Source organism: Paramormyrops kingsleyae, chromosome 1 (assembly GCF_048594095.1).
Source record: "Paramormyrops kingsleyae isolate MSU_618 chromosome 1, PKINGS_0.4, whole genome shotgun sequence".
NCBI lineage: Eukaryota > Metazoa > Chordata > Actinopteri > Osteoglossiformes > Mormyridae > Paramormyrops > Paramormyrops kingsleyae.
This window is the reverse complement of record NC_132797.1, coordinates 65,809,496-65,827,942: the sequence shown is the minus strand read 5'-3', so window position 1 is coordinate 65,827,942 and position 18,447 is coordinate 65,809,496. Positions and strand designations below refer to the sequence as shown.

The following is an 18,447-nucleotide window of genomic DNA, read 5'->3' as shown; positions in this document are numbered from 1 at the left end:
GGCCAGTTGGCTAGCAGCAAAAAATCTTAAGCTTAAATTCCCTTCTTCCAGTATAAACAATATTCTGTCCATCCGAGAAATGTTTTCATGCTGTTTATAACATAAAAAAAGATGAGGTAATTTTTTTGATCCGAGGGGAAATTTCTTCACGTAATACTCATCTCATATCAAACATAATACTCATATCAAAACCATCATCTCTGGTGTGTGTGTGTGTGTGTGTGTGTGTGTGTATATATATATATATATATATATATATATATATATATGTTTTTCACCTGTTGATTCAGGTAAGATTTGACTGTATTTTGTAATTGACAAAGTGTCCTTTATTTTTGCTGCACCCTATAACCAGACTTTGTGTTACAAAGCTAACAGCCGTGTACAAATCCTGTGTTCTTTACCCATTACCTCCGGTCAGCGACTTTTATGATTATAAATCTTTTTTTTTTTGGGTGAGATGTCCATTCTGCAGGGTCTATTACTGACACAGAATGCAGAAATGGTTCAAATGAAGATGAGTCATGATGTATTTATTACAAAAAGATGTCCAAGTTTTTATTGCTGACATTCTATAGACAGACCTTCCTTATCTCAGTGTTGTCCATAATGCTCCCAGACCAAGAAAGACAGCATAGGGGGAAGGAGGGAACTTGCCCCTACGGCCATATTGAGCAGAGGCAGCTCCAACAGGTGGGGCTGCACAGAGGAGGTACTTCCTGTTTCACAGATTTTTTTTCTTCAGCGTGAGCACCAGCTAACTGTCACTCGTCAAGCTTCCCTGGTTCTAGCACCTTGTTGCCTTCGTCGTCTCGCAGCGGCTGAGGAGGAGAGTGAGTCGTGGGAGAGAGATGAACCTGCACAGGACAGGGGTCCTGACAGTCCTCGTTCTTTTCGTCCATTCTGCCGGTAAGATCACTCACAATGCACGGGAAGGAGATGTTTAAAGCCACAAGATTTAGCCTGACTTACCTTCATCTTGCGTTCTCCCCTTTCCGCACTTCGATGCTTCAAGTTATCCATCTCTTCAGCTGTGGATTTATAATCGGAGCTCAAATGACGAAGAAGAAGCGATTTTAGGACTTTCAACCATTTCAAGCTTAGTTTTGAATCTGCTTGTGATCCCATTGTCGCGCCTTGTTCTCTGAGATTGCTTTGGAACCCTATGTTGAAAAGTGGGGCTTATAAAGAATGGAGAATTTAGTAACAATCGCTGGATTTCTTTCAGGGTTCATAGAGATCTCTGTTCATTTCTGAGAAAATGAGCACTAAGTTGTTGTATCCAAAGTCCCCTGTAGTTCATTCTGTAGGTGCCTGGGCATGTCAGTAGAAAAGGCAAGGGAGATTTGTCAGCTCTAGACCAGAGCTAGATCTCTAGATTTCAGCTGAAGCTTGCTGCTCTAGAGCTCATGTGTTTGCTATGCTTGCCATATAGAAAGCTGGTTGCTGTTCTCAGGCTCTCAGCATCTCTCTTCTACTCTGTATGGTCTCTGTGTTGTCGGACACTCGGGTTACTTTTGGCGGGGGCTGGTGTTTCTGCCCTGTGCTATTCCTGTGCTTGCAGCCACGCTCATTATGGGGGGTGGGGGGTACCAGAAGTCAGCACTGAGGTTTCAGATGTAGGGAAGGTGGCGTCTTTCTCTTCTTTTGATCTCCACCATGGCTGGTCTTTCTGAACTGAGCTCCCTACCAGGCTTCCGCTCCCACTGCAGACAAAAACAGAAGCTCCCGCTGTGCAAGGCTACCCCTGTGTCTCATTTATCCGTCTAGGCTACGTTTAAAAGTAATTACTCGGCTTGTGATCACAAATGCAAAAGACCTTTCCTTAAGCTACGCAAGGATATATGAATTAACCAAACTTGACTAAATTCAAGTACTAAACCTAAATATAGTTTTTGGTATTGCTCGTGATGATGGCGTCCCCATCGCCTCGTGGGCCCAAACATGCTTAGCATGAGTAACGATCGTCAGCCTTACAAGGGCTTAGCTATTGATTCTGAATCAATGTGTGTCTCATCCTTGAAACACACTTAACTTTGCAGACTTGATGTCGGATTTTTTTTCTCTTCAGCTGTTTGGCAATGTTTTCTTCTGTTAAAGTTTGACAACACAGCCAACGGCAAAGAGTGACATGTATTCGGGAAACCGAGATCAAGAAAGCTCAGCGTCTTTTTTTCCTGATTGGGTTTCATTGTGATCTGTAAATACACTAAGCCATTTCTACGGCCGCTACCTAGCTAACTAAAGTGGTCTCAAGAGCCGATGCCTTAAGTCCATCAGTGGGAGATGAAACTTATGCCAGTTTGTTTTGGGCAAGGATCTTTCACCCCCTAGGCCAGAGGTCTAGTATCAGCCCGTGAGCCACTTCCGGCCTCCAAGATGCTTATTATTGACGTGACATCGTTTTTTATTCCCTCGAATTCTCTTTCTGCTTAAAAAGTAGCTCAAGATCTCTTAGCCATAGGTTATTTTTGTTTCAGACCCCTGCTATAAGCAATTCTCAGTCTTTCTTCTAAATCGTAAAAATATAGGTTGGCTTTATTATAAATAAACATTTTAACTCTGATTTAAAAAGCACTTGAGAAACAGTGAAATACAATTTTGTATATATCTACAAGAGGTTTCTGTGTTCCGTGTTGCATTTGACGGCTGGTATTTAAAGTATACATGTAGTCCTTGGGTTCCTAACAAAATCTGTTCCTTAAATCTGTCTTTAAGTCCAATTTGTAAGTAAGTTGGAACAATAATAATATAGAAAACAATACTAATAATTATAATACAGTAGTAATTAAGGTGACGACAAATGGTTCTGTGATGTAACTAGACCTAACGAACGGCTGAAGCTACGCAATGTTTTCATGAGTGTCACAAAGTAGTATATTCATTTGTTATTACGAACCATTGTATTTATCCGAGATTTTTAATATAATAGGCTTTATGGCAATCCGCCCGTAAATACAAGTTGTCCGTAAGTCAGGCAGTCTTAACCCGGGGACAGCCTGTATAGTGTGTTTAATACAGGATATTCAGTTATCGAGTGGCTGTCTTGCTGAAGGGCAGACCGACTACAAAAATCAGCTAAGATTTCAAAGTACTAATTTGACCGCGACTTTTAGCATTTGCTGTCAAAACTATTTTTAATTTAAAAATTAATAGAATTGCCTTTAGGATCATTTATTGTCTTAATTCAGCAATGATTTAACTACATTTAAACATTTACAGAGAAATCATTCCTAAAAGAATCTGTCTCGTCACTCAGATAAAGCATTTAACTGGGGGTGATTTTAATCTTGCATTGATATATTCAACATATTATTGACCTTAAATTATTTTTATTAACAGTGTAAAGTATGAATTGGACACATTAATACTTGAAAGCGACCATTTTTAAACATTTCCGTAACCGTATCAAACTGGAATAATTAGCTTCTTTCCTGCTTGCATATACACATTTAATTGGCTTTGCCCTAATTTGATTAAATAGGTCACTGTAAAGCACTTCTGTATCACCATGGTTTTTGAAAATCATTATAATTTGCAATCAAGTAATTTATCGTAACTTATGGGGGGTGCTCGGATGATTTGGCGCTGCAGTACATGTCTAAAGTCCATCTGAGATATTTTATGTGATGCTGGCCAAAAAGGTTTTTTTTGGTCAAAATGCAGTTGAGTCATAAAGATAAGTATTAAATATTATCGTAGGTTATGTTGGGGGGTTTTTTTTGCGTAAAGAAGGGAGGAGCCGTGTTCTGCTATTTGTTCTTGACCAGACCCCAACCACCCGTCCAGCATATGTGTCTGCACTGGATTTCCCAGTGTGCTTGGCTGCAGTGACAGAATGACGACATTTAGCTTCAAGGGTCAGCTGGACCGCTAAGGCCTATAATAACCTTATAAGGTGTTAGCCAAGTGTTTGTTTTGATATATTCTTATTTTATTTATTCACTTAAGGTAGGGTCATTCACAGTAACATTTAAAATCATTACCCATTTTAAATTTATCATGGATAATCAGTTAAATGACCATACTCAATAACACTGCAGTTAGACAGCGTGAGCAGTTGTTGTTTAATCTTGTCTGCTGTTTATTTATAATACTTATGCGTATTAACGGATGAATTTTTCTCTCTCCAAAAATGTATCACTCAGCCCTTCCAATCTAATATGACAAAAATAAGATATTTTGTGTTTGATATTTATTTTAGTAACAAGATAAGAAAATAATTTCTTATCTTGAATTTATTTATTGTTTTAAGAAATACTTAGATCAGAAATTATCAACGGTAGTAAAAGAATGCACTTATGAAGGGTGCTCAAAATAAATGAAATCAGTGGACAAACAATTTTCTCAAGAACAGCTCTCAAAGTCTGAATTAAATTTCAGTAAGCAGAACTTTTCCATAAAGCTTAATTTACAGCCTTAACAGCTGAAAGTCTTTGTCATTAAGGCACCATTACATTTCTTTTAATATGGCTGGCCGTCTAGCTAGTCAGAATTGCAGCTCCATTTTATTTATTTGAAAAAAACAATTGATCCAGTTCAGTATAATGGATCTGTTGTGACTTACCATCGGCTGCATGAGCGTCAGCCATACCAGCATCATTTTGGATTACGGAGCATACCTCCAGCCGTATCATGAAACTGACCTTTGACATGACCCGCGCTGATTCAACTGATATTTGGTGATTTTTTAAAAAAAATGCGTATTACTTATTTGTAAGGATCTCAAGATAATAGTGTAAATGACTCAACATTACTATAAATAAAATATAAATGCAGTTAATATAAAACAGTCGTACAGCATCTACAGTAACGATGAGCGTGTTTTTAGCGTGTTAGCGATTTAGTCTCATGGAAGGCTAATTTTTTCACGCTTCACCGATGTGGACAATTTAGGTAATACATGCATTTTTTTATCTAGCAAAATAGTAATTGCTTAATTATTAAATACAGCTTAACTTCCTGTCCTGATGAATTTCAGAGAGGACGTGGGATGATTAGGTTGGAAATATTATTTTGTTTATTATAGGGCTGCCCAATGTGGGGGTCTAAGCTGATGACAAAAAAATATCTGGGCATCACCATTATTCTCCGATAACTTTGCCCTTTCATTGTCATATCTTGATTTATAGCCAAAAATTGTTGGCAGGTGACGTGTTTTGATCTATATGTTTTACATACATTTGTGCATTGATGAAGCTAACAGAGAAATTAGCATGGGTACTAGATTTGAAAACATGCTAATGTTTCACCAAGAAGTGTTGTTTTTCTATTTCCTAAAAATCCTCTTTCTACGTTTCCATGCAAATGAATAAAACTCGGTTTATAAGCCAGGTATTGCTTCTGTTTTCTGCAGTTAGGCAGTTATTGCTTGGTTTCTGTAACTCCGTATTGCTTTGGGGTGTTGAAGCCCGTTTGTTATGAACACTCAGTAAACACCCATATCTACCGACAGCTAAACTAATAGTAATAATTTTATAGTTCTGACACTAAATACATAACACATTAGTGCCTATTTCTCTGGGTGATTTATGAGCTTTTCATGTGCAGGAACATCAAAACGAATATTCAAATGTTACTTAGCATCGAAGCTAGCTATGGGATATAGACTGCAGAAACATGCACTCAGACTGTGTTTGTTGTTCCGTAAGTCTTCGAAAAAACAGTCACTGTGTTGCTTATGTTACTCACTAAAGAAAAAGAAATGCTTGCAGCTTTTTGAAGATAAGTGGTTTATTTTGGGTAGAACAGGTGGGACCTTACCCTGTGAGAACAACTCTGCGGTCTCATTAGCAGGGGCGGGATTGGAAAACTCACGCCCGTGCGAAAAGGCAGGACAGGAAACACCATTTATACCACCTCGTCTGCCTTGAGTGGGGGCGGGGGGGCTGCCCCTTAATGTCATTTTATTTAACAAAATCGTGTGAGGCTCACAGTGAGGGTGTCAGACGCCAGTTATTTAATAGTTAGATAGATTAGCGGCTGGGCAGCACTCCTGGGGGAGTGTATTCCTGTGAAGGTTTTTCCCATCTTCTTTTTTGAATTCCTCCCTGCTGTGTCACTACGGGGAATCCTCTACTTGGCACGTTGGTGTTATATTTGTCAGAAAGGGTCATTGCTGGGCAGAGGTTTCTCGTTTTTCAACCAAAAAAAAAAAAAACAAACTGGCAGAAAGACATGTCACGGAAAGGTTCCCCCGGAAACGAAAAGATAATGTGTCACTGTAGAAGCCTAATTAATTACAGTCAAAACAACCTACTTTTTTCTAAAGAACGAAATAAACGGATATATAGTTTCCCTATTGATTTTAAAATAGTTTTTTCAGTTTTTAGTTTGACTTAAAAACTTCTTAAGACCTTATGGTCAACAACAGCTTGATAAAATCTACAGTATGTCTTCAACCCACCATGCGTCACATAAACTGTGAACGAAACACTTCGATGTTATTTGTCTTGGTCGATAATCACCATGCGCTTGTGACTGTAAAAAGGCCATCTTGGGCATTCAGACACTAACTGATAATCTCAGTGCTGCATTTTGGGTATCGTTTATGGGGAGGTATTTAAATGAATGAATAGTTTTGAGGATCAGCCATGACCATGAGTCTGGTTTTTCCTGTACGATTGATTGTACTTTTGTCTACGGCCTGGATGAAGGTAAGCGAAGTTGTGCAGCGCATATTTCACGAGGAAGGCAATATGCTAGTGTGTGCTGGTGAGCCTGAGACATTGCTAGAGGAAATGGTCAAGAGTTTATAACTAAGAGATACAGACTCGTACAAGTGATGAAATGAGCCCTCCTTTGGTGAGAGGAGTTGGGACACGAGGGACAGATAAGACTCGAAGAGTCCCGGTCAAGTCTACGGTTCAAGGCCCCGCCCACATCTCCAACAGAAAGCAGAGCATGCGGTAGTAGCTTCTGTGTGAATCTGTTGCAAAAAAGGATTCTCTGCTGAAAAGTGGTGCTGTAGTGGCAGCAAGTTGGGTGGAAAATTAATGAGAAAGAGACACGAGGTGCCGACAAAAACAATGATGCTTTTTCTCATCGTCCTCCCTGTGGGGGAGCGATGTGTCATGTGGGGAATCCTCCTGTCAGCATTTTCTGTTTTATTTGCCAGAAAGGGTCAGTGCAGAGAAAGAGGTTTCATCTCGTTAATCTGTTTAGACTGCAGCAGAAAGTCGCAGGCTGTCCAAGAGCGACGGCCGTACAAAACGAAGGAGAAAATCAGTTTAGTCACTGCAGTATCGGCTCAGGATAAATGGCACAGCCAAGAGGAACTGAGTCTCACACAGTCACGTTTACCCCAGCCACAGACCCAAGCTGCCGCCCCCCAATCACCATGCTGTAACTTTGACCTTTTAAACGCCACTGATGCTCACAGCCTAAATAAAGCGGAGATCTAGACAGCAGGTCAATTCACCGACTGACACGGACGCGTAATCATCACAGGTGCTGCCGATCAGTGATTTTTCTAACTATGATTTAACAAGCAACTGGCACGTGGTGGATACAGGGAATTAAATGAAAGCTATTGAACATCTGCCATCTTGAGACTCGGAGTGAAATTACTTATCGATTAGTCGCTGGTTTTTAATCTCGGAAACGCTGCAGCAGACTGGCATGTTAGTCTTGCCTCTGCATGTTCCTTTGTCTATTTCTGGGTTGTGAATAGTACACCCATCATGCACTTTGCACAGATTAAAGTGGTCTTTACACTTTTGCTTTTTGGACCTGTGGCATATATCTAACAAGCTGATTTATTTCCGATTACTTAACTGAAACTTTTTAATGTGCCCTGAGTTTACGTAAATCTACATTTTGGAGCGTAAGATTAAAAAAAAAATTTTTTTACACAGCCGCCTGTCGCTAATCACCATTAGCCACAAGGCAGCTGTACTCTTGAAAAGAAATGCACGGAAGCCACTCTTGTCAGATAACAGCGGTGGAAATGCTCAGAGACCCCAAGGCTTTGGCCTGAACACTTCCTGTCACTGCAGTGACATTTCGCATCACGCCGTCGAGCTAGGCTGAGACACCCCAGTCAATTAATGATATTGCACAGACTTGTTTCAGGTGTGATTAACAGTGAAACCAATCATACTGGTACAGAATAACATATCAAGGTATAAATGAGTCAGAAAAAAAGACATCACTGCTGTTCCATGCGTTCGATCATAGGGTATAACATCAAAACAAGTTTTCTCAAAGACAAAATCCATCTCTTAAACTTTGTATGGATTTATGCTTATTTGTTACCCTCACAAAAACACTGGCAATAAATAAATTCCTTGTCATCTTCTGTGGTAGGCAAGAAGTCAGATTTTCATGGTTTTTCTAATGAATTAAGTACAGACGAACTTTCAGCTTACGAACTTTCAGACATACGAACGAAGAGGACTGTAAGTCCAAATTGTGTGCATTGGGCTCCCATTTCCTGTCCGCAACATCAATTTTTTTTCTGTGTGCCAATTCCACCTAGTACGACTTCTGGCCGCTACTCCCGCCGCGCAGCAGCGTAGCGTGCGTACTCCCAGCATCCTAGTTCTTTGTACTTGCGTATACCCTTAAAATGATGTTGAATAACGACTTACGAACATTTCAAATTACGAACGGCCGTTCAGAACGTATCATATTCGTAAGCAGAGGAGCGTTTGTACACTATCCTTAATTTGTGTCCAAATTAAGAGGTTGTATCCTGTAAGAGGCCTGCCTTAGGCTTCATGATATACATGATTTTGTTATGCTGACAGTCGTTCTTGATGTGTGTTGAAATCCTGGCTCATCACAGATGTCCCCCAGCAGTATTCCTGTGTTGGTAATTTTGGATCCAGGCTGGTCCTCTTGCCTATTAATTTTTCATATTCTTCTTGATCTAATTTAAAAATATTCGGTACTGTATATTAGCCTGTTGTACTAACCAAACTGGGATTTGTAATATGGCATCAGGCAAAATATAAAAAAAAAATAAAACCAATCTTTAGCAGTTTTACTTGAAATTAAAAATCTGCTACGGTTGCATGCAAGGCACAATACCTTTACTTCCTGTATTAAAACAGCATCATTAACTAGTAATAACTGCAAAATGTGCCGTACCATTGAATAGCGTAACACGAAAGACTGCGGGGAAGGGATGAATTGGCACATGGTGAAAATCTGAGAGGGCAGCCATCGCTGTTGAAAGCATGTGGGATAAGAAATTTAGCCAATACAAAAAAAAGGGGCCGTAATCTGCCCACTGCCAGACCACTCTGTTTTTCAGTATCTCTGCCAAGTTTTTGATTCACCACAACATGAATCAATGGCTGCCTTCTTAAGATGTAATATTAAGATATTTCTGGGAACTTCTGTTTTGGAAATTAAGCCTTTACATATGCAGACACATGAATCAATAACTAAAAGCAAAGTCAATTTTAATGTAATTTTAATATAGAAATGTACTCTAATGTACGTTTGATGTAAAAACTGTATAAAAACTTTTGTCACTGTAATACAAATATATGATGCATACTGTACCTGTGTTCATACAAGGAGTCCCTACATTTAGGGTGTCCCGCACAGACTGTATTAGGTGATGTGGTAACACTTTACTCCAAGGGGTACAAATAAAGTAGTAGTACACTCTTACTTAATGTATTTATTAACTAGAACCAAAGTGTTAGTTATGCATTGATCCCATGTTTGTTCATCATTAATCAGTCATAACAGTTTATTTCATGCAGTTACTATATTTGTTCGTGATTTGTACTTGAGTTGTAATTGAGTTGCTAAGATACTTGTGCTCCGTCAAGTAAAGTGTTACCGATGAATCTCATTTGGGTACATTTTAGTCAGTGCCTTATATAGCTTTTCTTCAAAATACTGCTTTAAAATAAGGATTGTATTGATAGCACAACACTCTCTAAGGGATGTCCAGTCGTTTTCAGTAACTGCTGTAATTATGCTCATGGTGTATGCCTTGTTTCTCCTTACCGTAGCATGCAACATTCCATTTATAATCAAAAACCCTTAAAACTGACAAAATGCAGGTTCTGTAAAGAAATGAAATTGAGCTTTATTTGCCATTTGTACAAATACGAGAACAGGTACATCGGAATGTGTTTTTTCTCATATCCTATCTTGCTGTCCTTTTTTAAGATATACACACATATAGCGTTCTTTTAATCTTGTTGGCATCACAAAGGAGAACTTCAATGCTTCCTGATAAGTTCAATCTCCAGTTTTTTGGTGGTAATTTAGTCAGGGAGACACCACAATTACCTAAAACTATAAGTTAGGGGCTTCCAACTGTACGTTCTACACAACGTGTCCAAATGAAAAATGTCGTGCAAGAAAATCGCAGCCCGGTAACACTTACCGAATGGAGGGGGGGCGGATGCTGACAGTTAAACCGGCTCCTCTAGCAAACCCGTAACGTTGCCGATCGAGCCCTAATTTAAGGCCTGGAGACGTCAAGATTTTCCATTTTTGACATTGTACTTAACCTTGGATTTCACTGTATTACTGCAGATGTAAGAAAAGGACCGTACTGTCACTCAAAGCCTGATGGCCAGTTTTTATTGGTTACTCAGACTTGGCTGGTGGGTTGGTCAGGTGGGGGGGGGATATGCTGGGCAGGAGCATGGCTTCATGCCCCACCTGTCAGCTGCAAGCCTGACGGCCTGGTGATCACAGTACAGCAGGATGGCTGATCCGGCCCACGGCTGCCTCAGCATTTCAGCACCGTGTTCTTCAAAATGGCATTACGCAAGATCTGTTGCGGGTTGATCGTGCCCTTGTGTTACACCAACCAGTCTGTTGCGTAATGCCAGGTGAACGCAATGCTTTGTCAATGTGAGTCGTACCTCGAGGAGTCCAGTTAGATCATTTGAATTCTACAGAATTGCTATTCCTTAGTGTTTTGGCAAAATGTGTTTGCAGTGTTACGATTACGTGATTTCTCTGAGGTACTGGGGTAGGACTTTATTAATCCCACAGTGGGGAAATTTGTGCGTTACCACAGCTCTAGACAGATAGCCTGAAAGAGTACAAGAGTAATACAGAATAAGAATACAAGAAAAAAAAAATAATAATAATAAAAAATAAAATAAGATAAAACACTAAATACAGCAGTAGTGCCTATGTACACCCATACACAGTATGTAATATATGGATAGTGGGTTGTGGGAAAAAGTGCAAGTAATAATAAATAACAACTATTTCACTACTACAGCTGCATTTACCTCTATAAGGTGCGTTATGTATGAAGGTACGTTATGTACTGCTGGTAAGAGGGTGTGGTGGGGGCCGCTGTATGTGCGGCTCGCGATGGGGCTGTCAGAGACACGCGCCGCTTGCCCCCCCCCCCGGCTTCACTTCAATGTGTCTTGCAATCATACTCTCATGAGACACCGGCAGCCATTCCCCTGACCCTCCTGCGGCAACGCAAGGCTTAAAAACCATTGCAGTGCGCCATGCTTGGGGTACAGAGATGTACAAACCGCGAGAGAGAGAAGCTCTTCAAACCACATTCTGTGTGTGTGTGTGTGTTAAGCAGCTCTGAGGGGGCCGGCTTGTCGATTCGTGTGTCTCCGCATGTACGTCTGCGAGTTAAACGCAAGCGCGCGGGGGAGTGGTTAATAGCTCCCACTGGTTGTTGGGGCCCAAATTACGATGAAGCTCAGAAGCTGTGGTTTAGGTACCTCTCTTCTGCCCCCGCCTCCCCCCCTCCCCCCGCTTCTCTTTCCTGTGAGGCTTGCCATTGACACACTCAGCACCAGGTAGGTCGCACTCTGAATGTGCGTAGGGGAGGTGCAGTGGGCCCCTGAAGGTGGCTCTGGCTTTCTCTTTCAGGTCATTCACTGTAGCCGCCACAAACAGGTGATCCAGCCTCTGAGCTCTTAGCTGGTTCCTTATGACCTGAGGTGGAAAGTTCAGGTCCAGAAAGTAAAAATCCAGACCAAGATTTTGTTCCAACCAAACAGTTGAGTATTCTGTGAATGTGAGATACCATTTAGACTAAACTAAACTTTTTTTTTTTTGTTTGAAAATGACAGATAATATTGCCTTTATTTTTTAGGCAGTTTTTTAACGTGTTCAAGAAATGCTGTCATGCAGTGCTGGATCATGGCTTAAACAGTGCAGGTCATTTTAGTTAAAGATATGGTTTAAACCAGGTTCAAATAAAAACTGTGAGTGTTTCCCTGGACCCCCACATCATCAGTGTCTCTTCTGACCATGCCCCCCCCCTCCCATCCTCCTATTGTCCATCTGTCCGTGCGTGACTAATGTTGCCCCTCCCTCCGTCATGTGATGCAGAAGCCATGAACATTACGGACCCCGCAATCTGCTACATCCTCGATGGGCTCCTGCTGCTGTACAGCATCGTCATGACGGCGCTCTTCTTCCGGGCCAAGGTGAGCCCCGGAGGTCCTCAGCCAAGCAGTCTGGGCATTAGGGGTGGACCAGAGATATACAAGGACGTGGAAGGGGGGCAGTGTGTATCTGTGCAGGTTAGGATGCTGTATGTGTAATCAGATGGTTGCTGGTTCAAATCCCGTGGTCCACAGAATTCACCATTGGGCCCTTCAGCAAGACCTGTCTGTCACCTTGGATAAGAGTATGTACTACATAAATAAACCGTAATATAAATCTAATTACAGTGGATGTTTGAGATGATAGATAAAACGATATGAATAACCTTGTTTCTGGAATGTGTAAAGTGACAGCTGAGGTCTAGTGTAGGTTGAGGTTAACTGTAAATCTGTAGCTGTGAGATGTACCCAAAAGTGATTAATATTGTGTATGCCTTTAATTACTCTCTTATGGTATCAGTCGGCCTACGCTGGGCAACTGTTCACTAGGAAATGACACGGAATACAACAAAGAATAGTTACTAAGGGATTAACGATTTTTGGAAGCCAAGTTTCAGTTTAGATCTGAGGATGACGTGATGCATGTCAGAGTTATAGCTACATGGTAATACTTGTAGTGCGAGGTGTGCGATTTAACGTAAGCAGAGCCAGTATAGACCCGAGGCGGATCTTCTGTGACCCTGGGTGCTGTGTGGCTGACAGACATCTGCCGTTTTCAGGAAATCAACTGAATTTGTGGTGTAAGCTGACGGAATCTGTTGAAAGTTGTTTAAAGACCTTTTTTGGGAAGGATGCAAGGGAATAGAAAAAATATCCCAACACATTACTGCATAAAAATTCATGTTATTGAAAGATTTATATTGTATTTCTGCCTTTATTCTCTCTCCGGCAGTTTGGGAACCAAAGTACTTCGAAAGAAGAAGGCATCTATTCGGTAAGTCCTTCCCCAGCTTAGCTAACCCTCAGCTCGTCATTAACATATCTCATGAGCAGGGGCGGACTTACCGTAAGGCACGGGAAGGCAACACTTGGAGTTCCCATGAAGACAGAATTTCCAGAAGTTACATGCATGGATATAGGATAATGCAGTAACCCCTTCACATTTGCGAAGGTTAGGGGTGGAACATCCCAGCGAATGTAAAAATTTGCAAATAACACTTGAGCCCCTTAACCTGTAATAATCTGCTAGCCTGAACGGCAAAATAAAAGTCTATCACTACCAATTTCTAAACAAACAGTACTGCACTTTACATTTTGCATATCAGCTTGCTTCGTCATTTTATATCAAAACCTTTTTATATGATATATAAACTATCTCAGTCCTGACCTTGCATGTTACTGCTCTACACACTGGGAACAGTTCGTTTTGGAGCTTTAATTAAAAATGCATAACTAACAGCACTGAAATGTTTAAAAGTTACTGTGAGAATTGTGAGATTTCCTGGTCATAAAGACGGCGGCGTGAGAGCTTATGAGTGAGGCTGGTTACCAAGACAAAAATACTTAGTGTACCCAAGCCAAGATATTTTAATATTAAAGGTGTAGTATGCATTTACACTAACAAATTTTATGTATTTGTAATTATGTAATTATTTCTCAGTTTTGTTTTAGCTTACAAAGGAATATTTGGCTTTGGATTTGGTCTGTGAGTTTTTGTGATCTTTCAGTAAGATCCAAAAATATTCCTGTTTAAGGAATATTTAAGGAATAATCGAAAACACAAATGTGTAATTTACTAAACTGGAGGGGTGACTGTATAATCTTTTAAATTAGAGCAACACGTCTGTTGTTTGCATGTTTGGTAACAGTTTTCAGTATAGACGAAGTTACGCCCTGTGCTGTTCCTGCTGTGAGATTTCATGCCACCCAGCCTCCTTTTCACACTGGAGCCTAGCGGTGGGCTGCCGGCTCTTTCACTGCCAAGCAAACCAGCACAAAGTAGCCAAGCAGAAGAAGAAAACGGCGCAAAGACAGAAGATTAACATTATATATCCTGTGTCTTTGATACTATCCTGCTAAAGTGGTATCAGACGTGGAGAGAACACATTTAAAAGAACGTAGGTAAAAATATCCTAGGTTACAGCCTACACCCCAGCAGAAGAGGGCACGATTAAACTTCGTAAATTTGGCCGATCGATCCTAAAAGTGCGATACCCTTCTCCCCCCGATTGGAAAATTTTACCGACAGCATGTCCACCCCCCCCTCCCCTGGTAACCTGTCCATTGAATGTTCCATTGTTTTTAATTCCCTCTTAAATAACTCAGATGACCCCCATTAGGGCCTCCAGAGAAGTTAATCTGCTCGAGCTTGTAAATCAGAAATATAAGAACAATTATTCACATCTCATCGGAATATAAAGGACGACACTGACTACGGCTTCTGTTATGTAGTTCCACTGCTTGATTGACAAATCGTGTGTGTGTTCTGATGTAATTAGAATGCTACCCCCCCCCCCCCCTTTTCACCCCCCAGGACCTAAATAGGGCACCTGACACCTACGACCAGCTGAGGGGCCCGAACGACCCAGAGAGCGGGACAGTGCAGGTATGCGGAGCAGAAACTTACATGGCAGCTCCTCCGGAACCATCGATCAGCACCACGTGGCCTGATTTAACAATAAAATATTACGTTAAGTCAGTGTTTCCCAACCTGGGGGGGTCCCCGAGGACCGGCTTGGGAATGGAGGATGAATTTGTAAGAAAGTGTTTAACGGGACCCAATTTTTATTTCACGTGTTGTATGTTTTCAGCGCCAGAGGCCAGGCAATGATGGCGTTTACACGGTAAGAGCCTTTTCGTTATCAGTATCCAAACTGAAGCGGCTTGTTTGGGTTCCTCGTGTCGTCCGGGGTTCTGATTGACGCGGACGTGATTATCAGCACCATGAATGAGCAGAAGATCTACGTCACTTAATCGTACGAGTGGCTTTGGACAAAAGCATCTGTGCAATGCATAGAAGCGGGCGGTCAACCGCATCTGTCTTTTTCGCTCCTTAGCCGCTGCAGAAAAAGGACGAAGACACCTACAAACAGATCACAGTGAATAGAGAGGTAGGTTTCATTTATTCTTTTTATACTAAGAAACGGTAACAGCCCTACTGTAATACTACCTAAGAGATGCAAAACTTACAGCTGTCCGTTAACCTGACTTTTCTTTCACAGCGTCGGAGAAACAAGACCGAACAAGTGTACCAGGTAAGACCATGCTATCAACCTCCATTTATTTCCTTTGAAGGGTTGGGGATACATTCAGGGGGGAAAAAGTGTATAAATATGAATATACCAAACATCTCCTAGTGTGCCCACACAAAAAGTCACTCGCTGGGCTTGTAGGCACCTCCATAGATCGGAAACAGGTAACAGAGGGACGTCCTTGGCACGCCGTCATAATATACACCCACCTTTGAGCTCGATACTGATTTAATTGATGCAAAAGTACCACATCCTGCAGATGACAGATAGTTCTGAATTTATTCTACCAACAAACCAAACATTTATTGTAATTTTATTACATTGACTCTGATGTACCCTTCCACGGAATGTCTTTTTATTGGTATGCACCACAATAACTACACCATAGTTTAAAAGTTTAAGAGCACAGAACTACCTGTTGTAAAGGAAGGAGTTTTGGGTAAATTCTTACACTCCTCATTGTTTCTTATAAATTTATTTTTAGATATGTATCATGCTTAGTAAATAGCAATGCAAATATAACAAATATAACCTATAAGTTGTATATACACACCTTTCTATTTGTGTGGGAGGAGAGATGGTAATATGTTGCAGCACCGTTTTGCATATTTTGTTTTTAACGATTATGCACATTGAGTATTCCAATGCATTTTAAATGACTCCACATTTATCATTGTGTTTTTATTACTAATGCCTTATTAATATAAATTACGTTATTAACATCAAGTAGTATAAAACCAGGTGTAACAAAACGTCAAAAGATTTTTGAAAATTTCTAAATTTATTAAGTATTATTAAGTATTAATAATCATGGAGCAAAGGGTGTGTTTTCGATTAAAGGAGCAAGACAGACATCCTTTGATCCCAAGTGGGAGAAGCAAAAGGAAGCTTGTCTTGAATTAAAAGCTGCTTCCTGAGGTTTCAGCACTGTACTGTCCCTGAACTGCTGGCTTAAAAACAGAGCGTCCCCTTCCAGTCGATCACCCTGTTCTTCATGCGTTTTCCAGTTGCCTGCCAGACAGAGTAATAATGACGGTGTGAAAGTCTTTATGGTGTGATGTATGGCAGTAATAAGTCAGTGACTGATCATTTTATTTCCCAGGCAAGCATTTGAATTGAATTTTTAATTTTTTGTTGTTGAAAATTTAGAGGGTAAATTAAATTTGTCCTCCTTCTTGCCTCCATCAGGGCCTGACCGGAGCCACTAGAGACACTTATGATGCCCTGCAGATGCAGCCCATGCTCCCCCCCCGCTAAAGCGCAGGACCCCCCAGGCTGTCCTTCCAGAAGGCTGAAGCTGTATTCACTGAGACCAAAGTCCCCTTATGGTTTTTGCAGAGCACAGTAGGACGGTTGGTGAAGGATCGGGGTTCAAGTTCATTAAAGCTAAAAAAATTAGGCTGGGTGGCTTCCTGGTGTATCGATCTGCTCTGGATTATTTGTTTAGCAAAAGAAAATGTTAGTCATACAATGAAGCAAAATATTTATAATAGCAGATACAGTTTTTGAAGATTTGGTGCATTTGGAAGTTACACGAAAGACCAAAAACGAGATGGTGGTTCACCACACGATCGCAGCTGCAGGAGCATCACCAGCTTTGTGGGTGTCAGTGAAGGGCTGTTTGACGTTTACAGTAATCTCTCTGTTTTCAGCTCTGTTTCTAAATGTCCAGGTATCATACACCAGTTTTACAAGAAAAGGTTATTCCCGTCTAATCACTCTTGGAAGTGCTTAGGTACAAACATGACAAATTTTTAATGTACATAGTTTTAGCTCATTGTTTAGTAAACTTTTATGTTTATTTACATTAGGAACATCACAAAAAGTGTATCAGAAAAGTTTTTAATGTACTAGAGGTTGTAGAGAACTTTACATTTCAAGTAATCCATTTAAGATTTTACCCTGTGATAAACAGTTCTTTACTGGGTTGATAGTTATACTATAAAATCTGCCTATTTCTGAAGTATCCTCATTTATGTAAAGTTTAGATACTCCCTGGGTTACAAAAGGTATTTTTATCTGCTAAAATTATTTACCGACTCGTTGTACAAAATAAAGGTGTTTCATTACAGCTCCATTGTTCCTTTGTGAAGTAAATCACCCTCTATTAAAAATGCAGGTTTTAAGAATTCAAGTGAATCGTTTAACTGGAAAATACTGCAAATTAGATATACACACCCCTCAGTTTTCGTCACCATTTGCCACACGTTTCAAAGAATCAAAACCTACCCAAGAGTTAGCGTGTGTTTTTAGACAGGCAATCTGTTGGCCACCTTCCCTATACACTGTGCAGGACCCCAGATCTCTGCTCCAAATGTGTTATGCTGCCAGCTGTATCAAATCCCCAGTCCTGTAAAGCAAAGAGTGGGACATACGGCTCTCCAACCTGCTGGACAGAGCTTGATTCAGTACTGAAGCCCCTCACTGATAAGGGCATGAGGGATTGGAGCACTTTGTCGATTTTACAATATGCTTAATTCTGTCATCATCATCCATTTTCCACAATCGCAGTGATGCAGTGCAGACTGTGTGTGAACCTGAAGCCTAGAAAGTAGCCAGGGGGACCCTGGGCATCCGTTCACCATATGAATACAAATATTTTCCCTCCAGGCAACCACAAACAGCAAGAGTCTACTAAACATACCAAACCACCCACTAGGTCCTGACATTACAACTCAGCTGGTTTTCTAGGCTCATGACCAGACATCATGCACATTCATCAGTATTAAGAAAAAAAACAGTAACACACCCCCCAAATAAACCACGTTTGTCAGTGACTGGAGTGTTATGTCCATGAACTTGGGGGTGGATGGGTTTCATAGTCCAGCCTATATGTTCCTTCTGATTAGGTTAAACCAGTCAGTGACTGACAGCATGAGAATATCTCCCACTCTCCGTCTTATTCC

The 18,447-nt window shown here is 40.8% G+C and overlaps 1 protein-coding gene across 6 annotated transcripts; it reads left to right on the top strand.

Moving 5' to 3' along the window:
• Positions 1–750: 750 nt before the first annotated feature.
• On the top strand, positions 751–17,612 carry LOC111855446 (T-cell surface glycoprotein CD3 zeta chain-like). 6 transcript variants are annotated; one of them, XM_023834465.2, is made up of 8 exons: positions 751–909; positions 12,295–12,392; positions 13,243–13,284; positions 14,824–14,895; positions 15,101–15,133; positions 15,347–15,400; positions 15,512–15,544; positions 16,730–17,612. In XM_023834465.2, the coding sequence occupies exons 1-8, from the start codon at positions 852–854 to the stop codon at positions 16,796–16,798; spliced, it is 459 nt and encodes a 152-aa protein (XP_023690233.1). In that variant the 5' UTR covers positions 751–851; the 3' UTR covers positions 16,799–17,612. The 6 variants fall into 6 exon arrangements, with proteins under 6 accessions (XP_023690233.1, XP_023690258.1, XP_023690271.1 ...); XM_023834490.2 differs by lacking the exon at positions 751–909 and adding an exon at positions 4,741–4,896; XM_023834503.2 differs by lacking the exon at positions 751–909 and adding an exon at positions 6,524–6,656.
• The last annotated feature ends 835 nt before the right edge of the window (positions 17,613–18,447 follow it).

Coding starts and splice junctions, on each gene's coding strand:
- LOC111855446 (XM_023834465.2), top strand. CDS start 852: ATGAACCTGCACAGGACAGGGGTCCTGACAGTCCTCGTTCTTTTCGTC. Junction 14,896..15,100: donor CAGAGAGCGGGACAGTGCAG/GTATGCGGAGCA, acceptor GTATGTTTTCAG/CGCCAGAGGCCAGGCAATGA. Junction 15,545..16,729: donor AGACCGAACAAGTGTACCAG/GTAAGACCATGC, acceptor TGCCTCCATCAG/GGCCTGACCGGAGCCACTAG.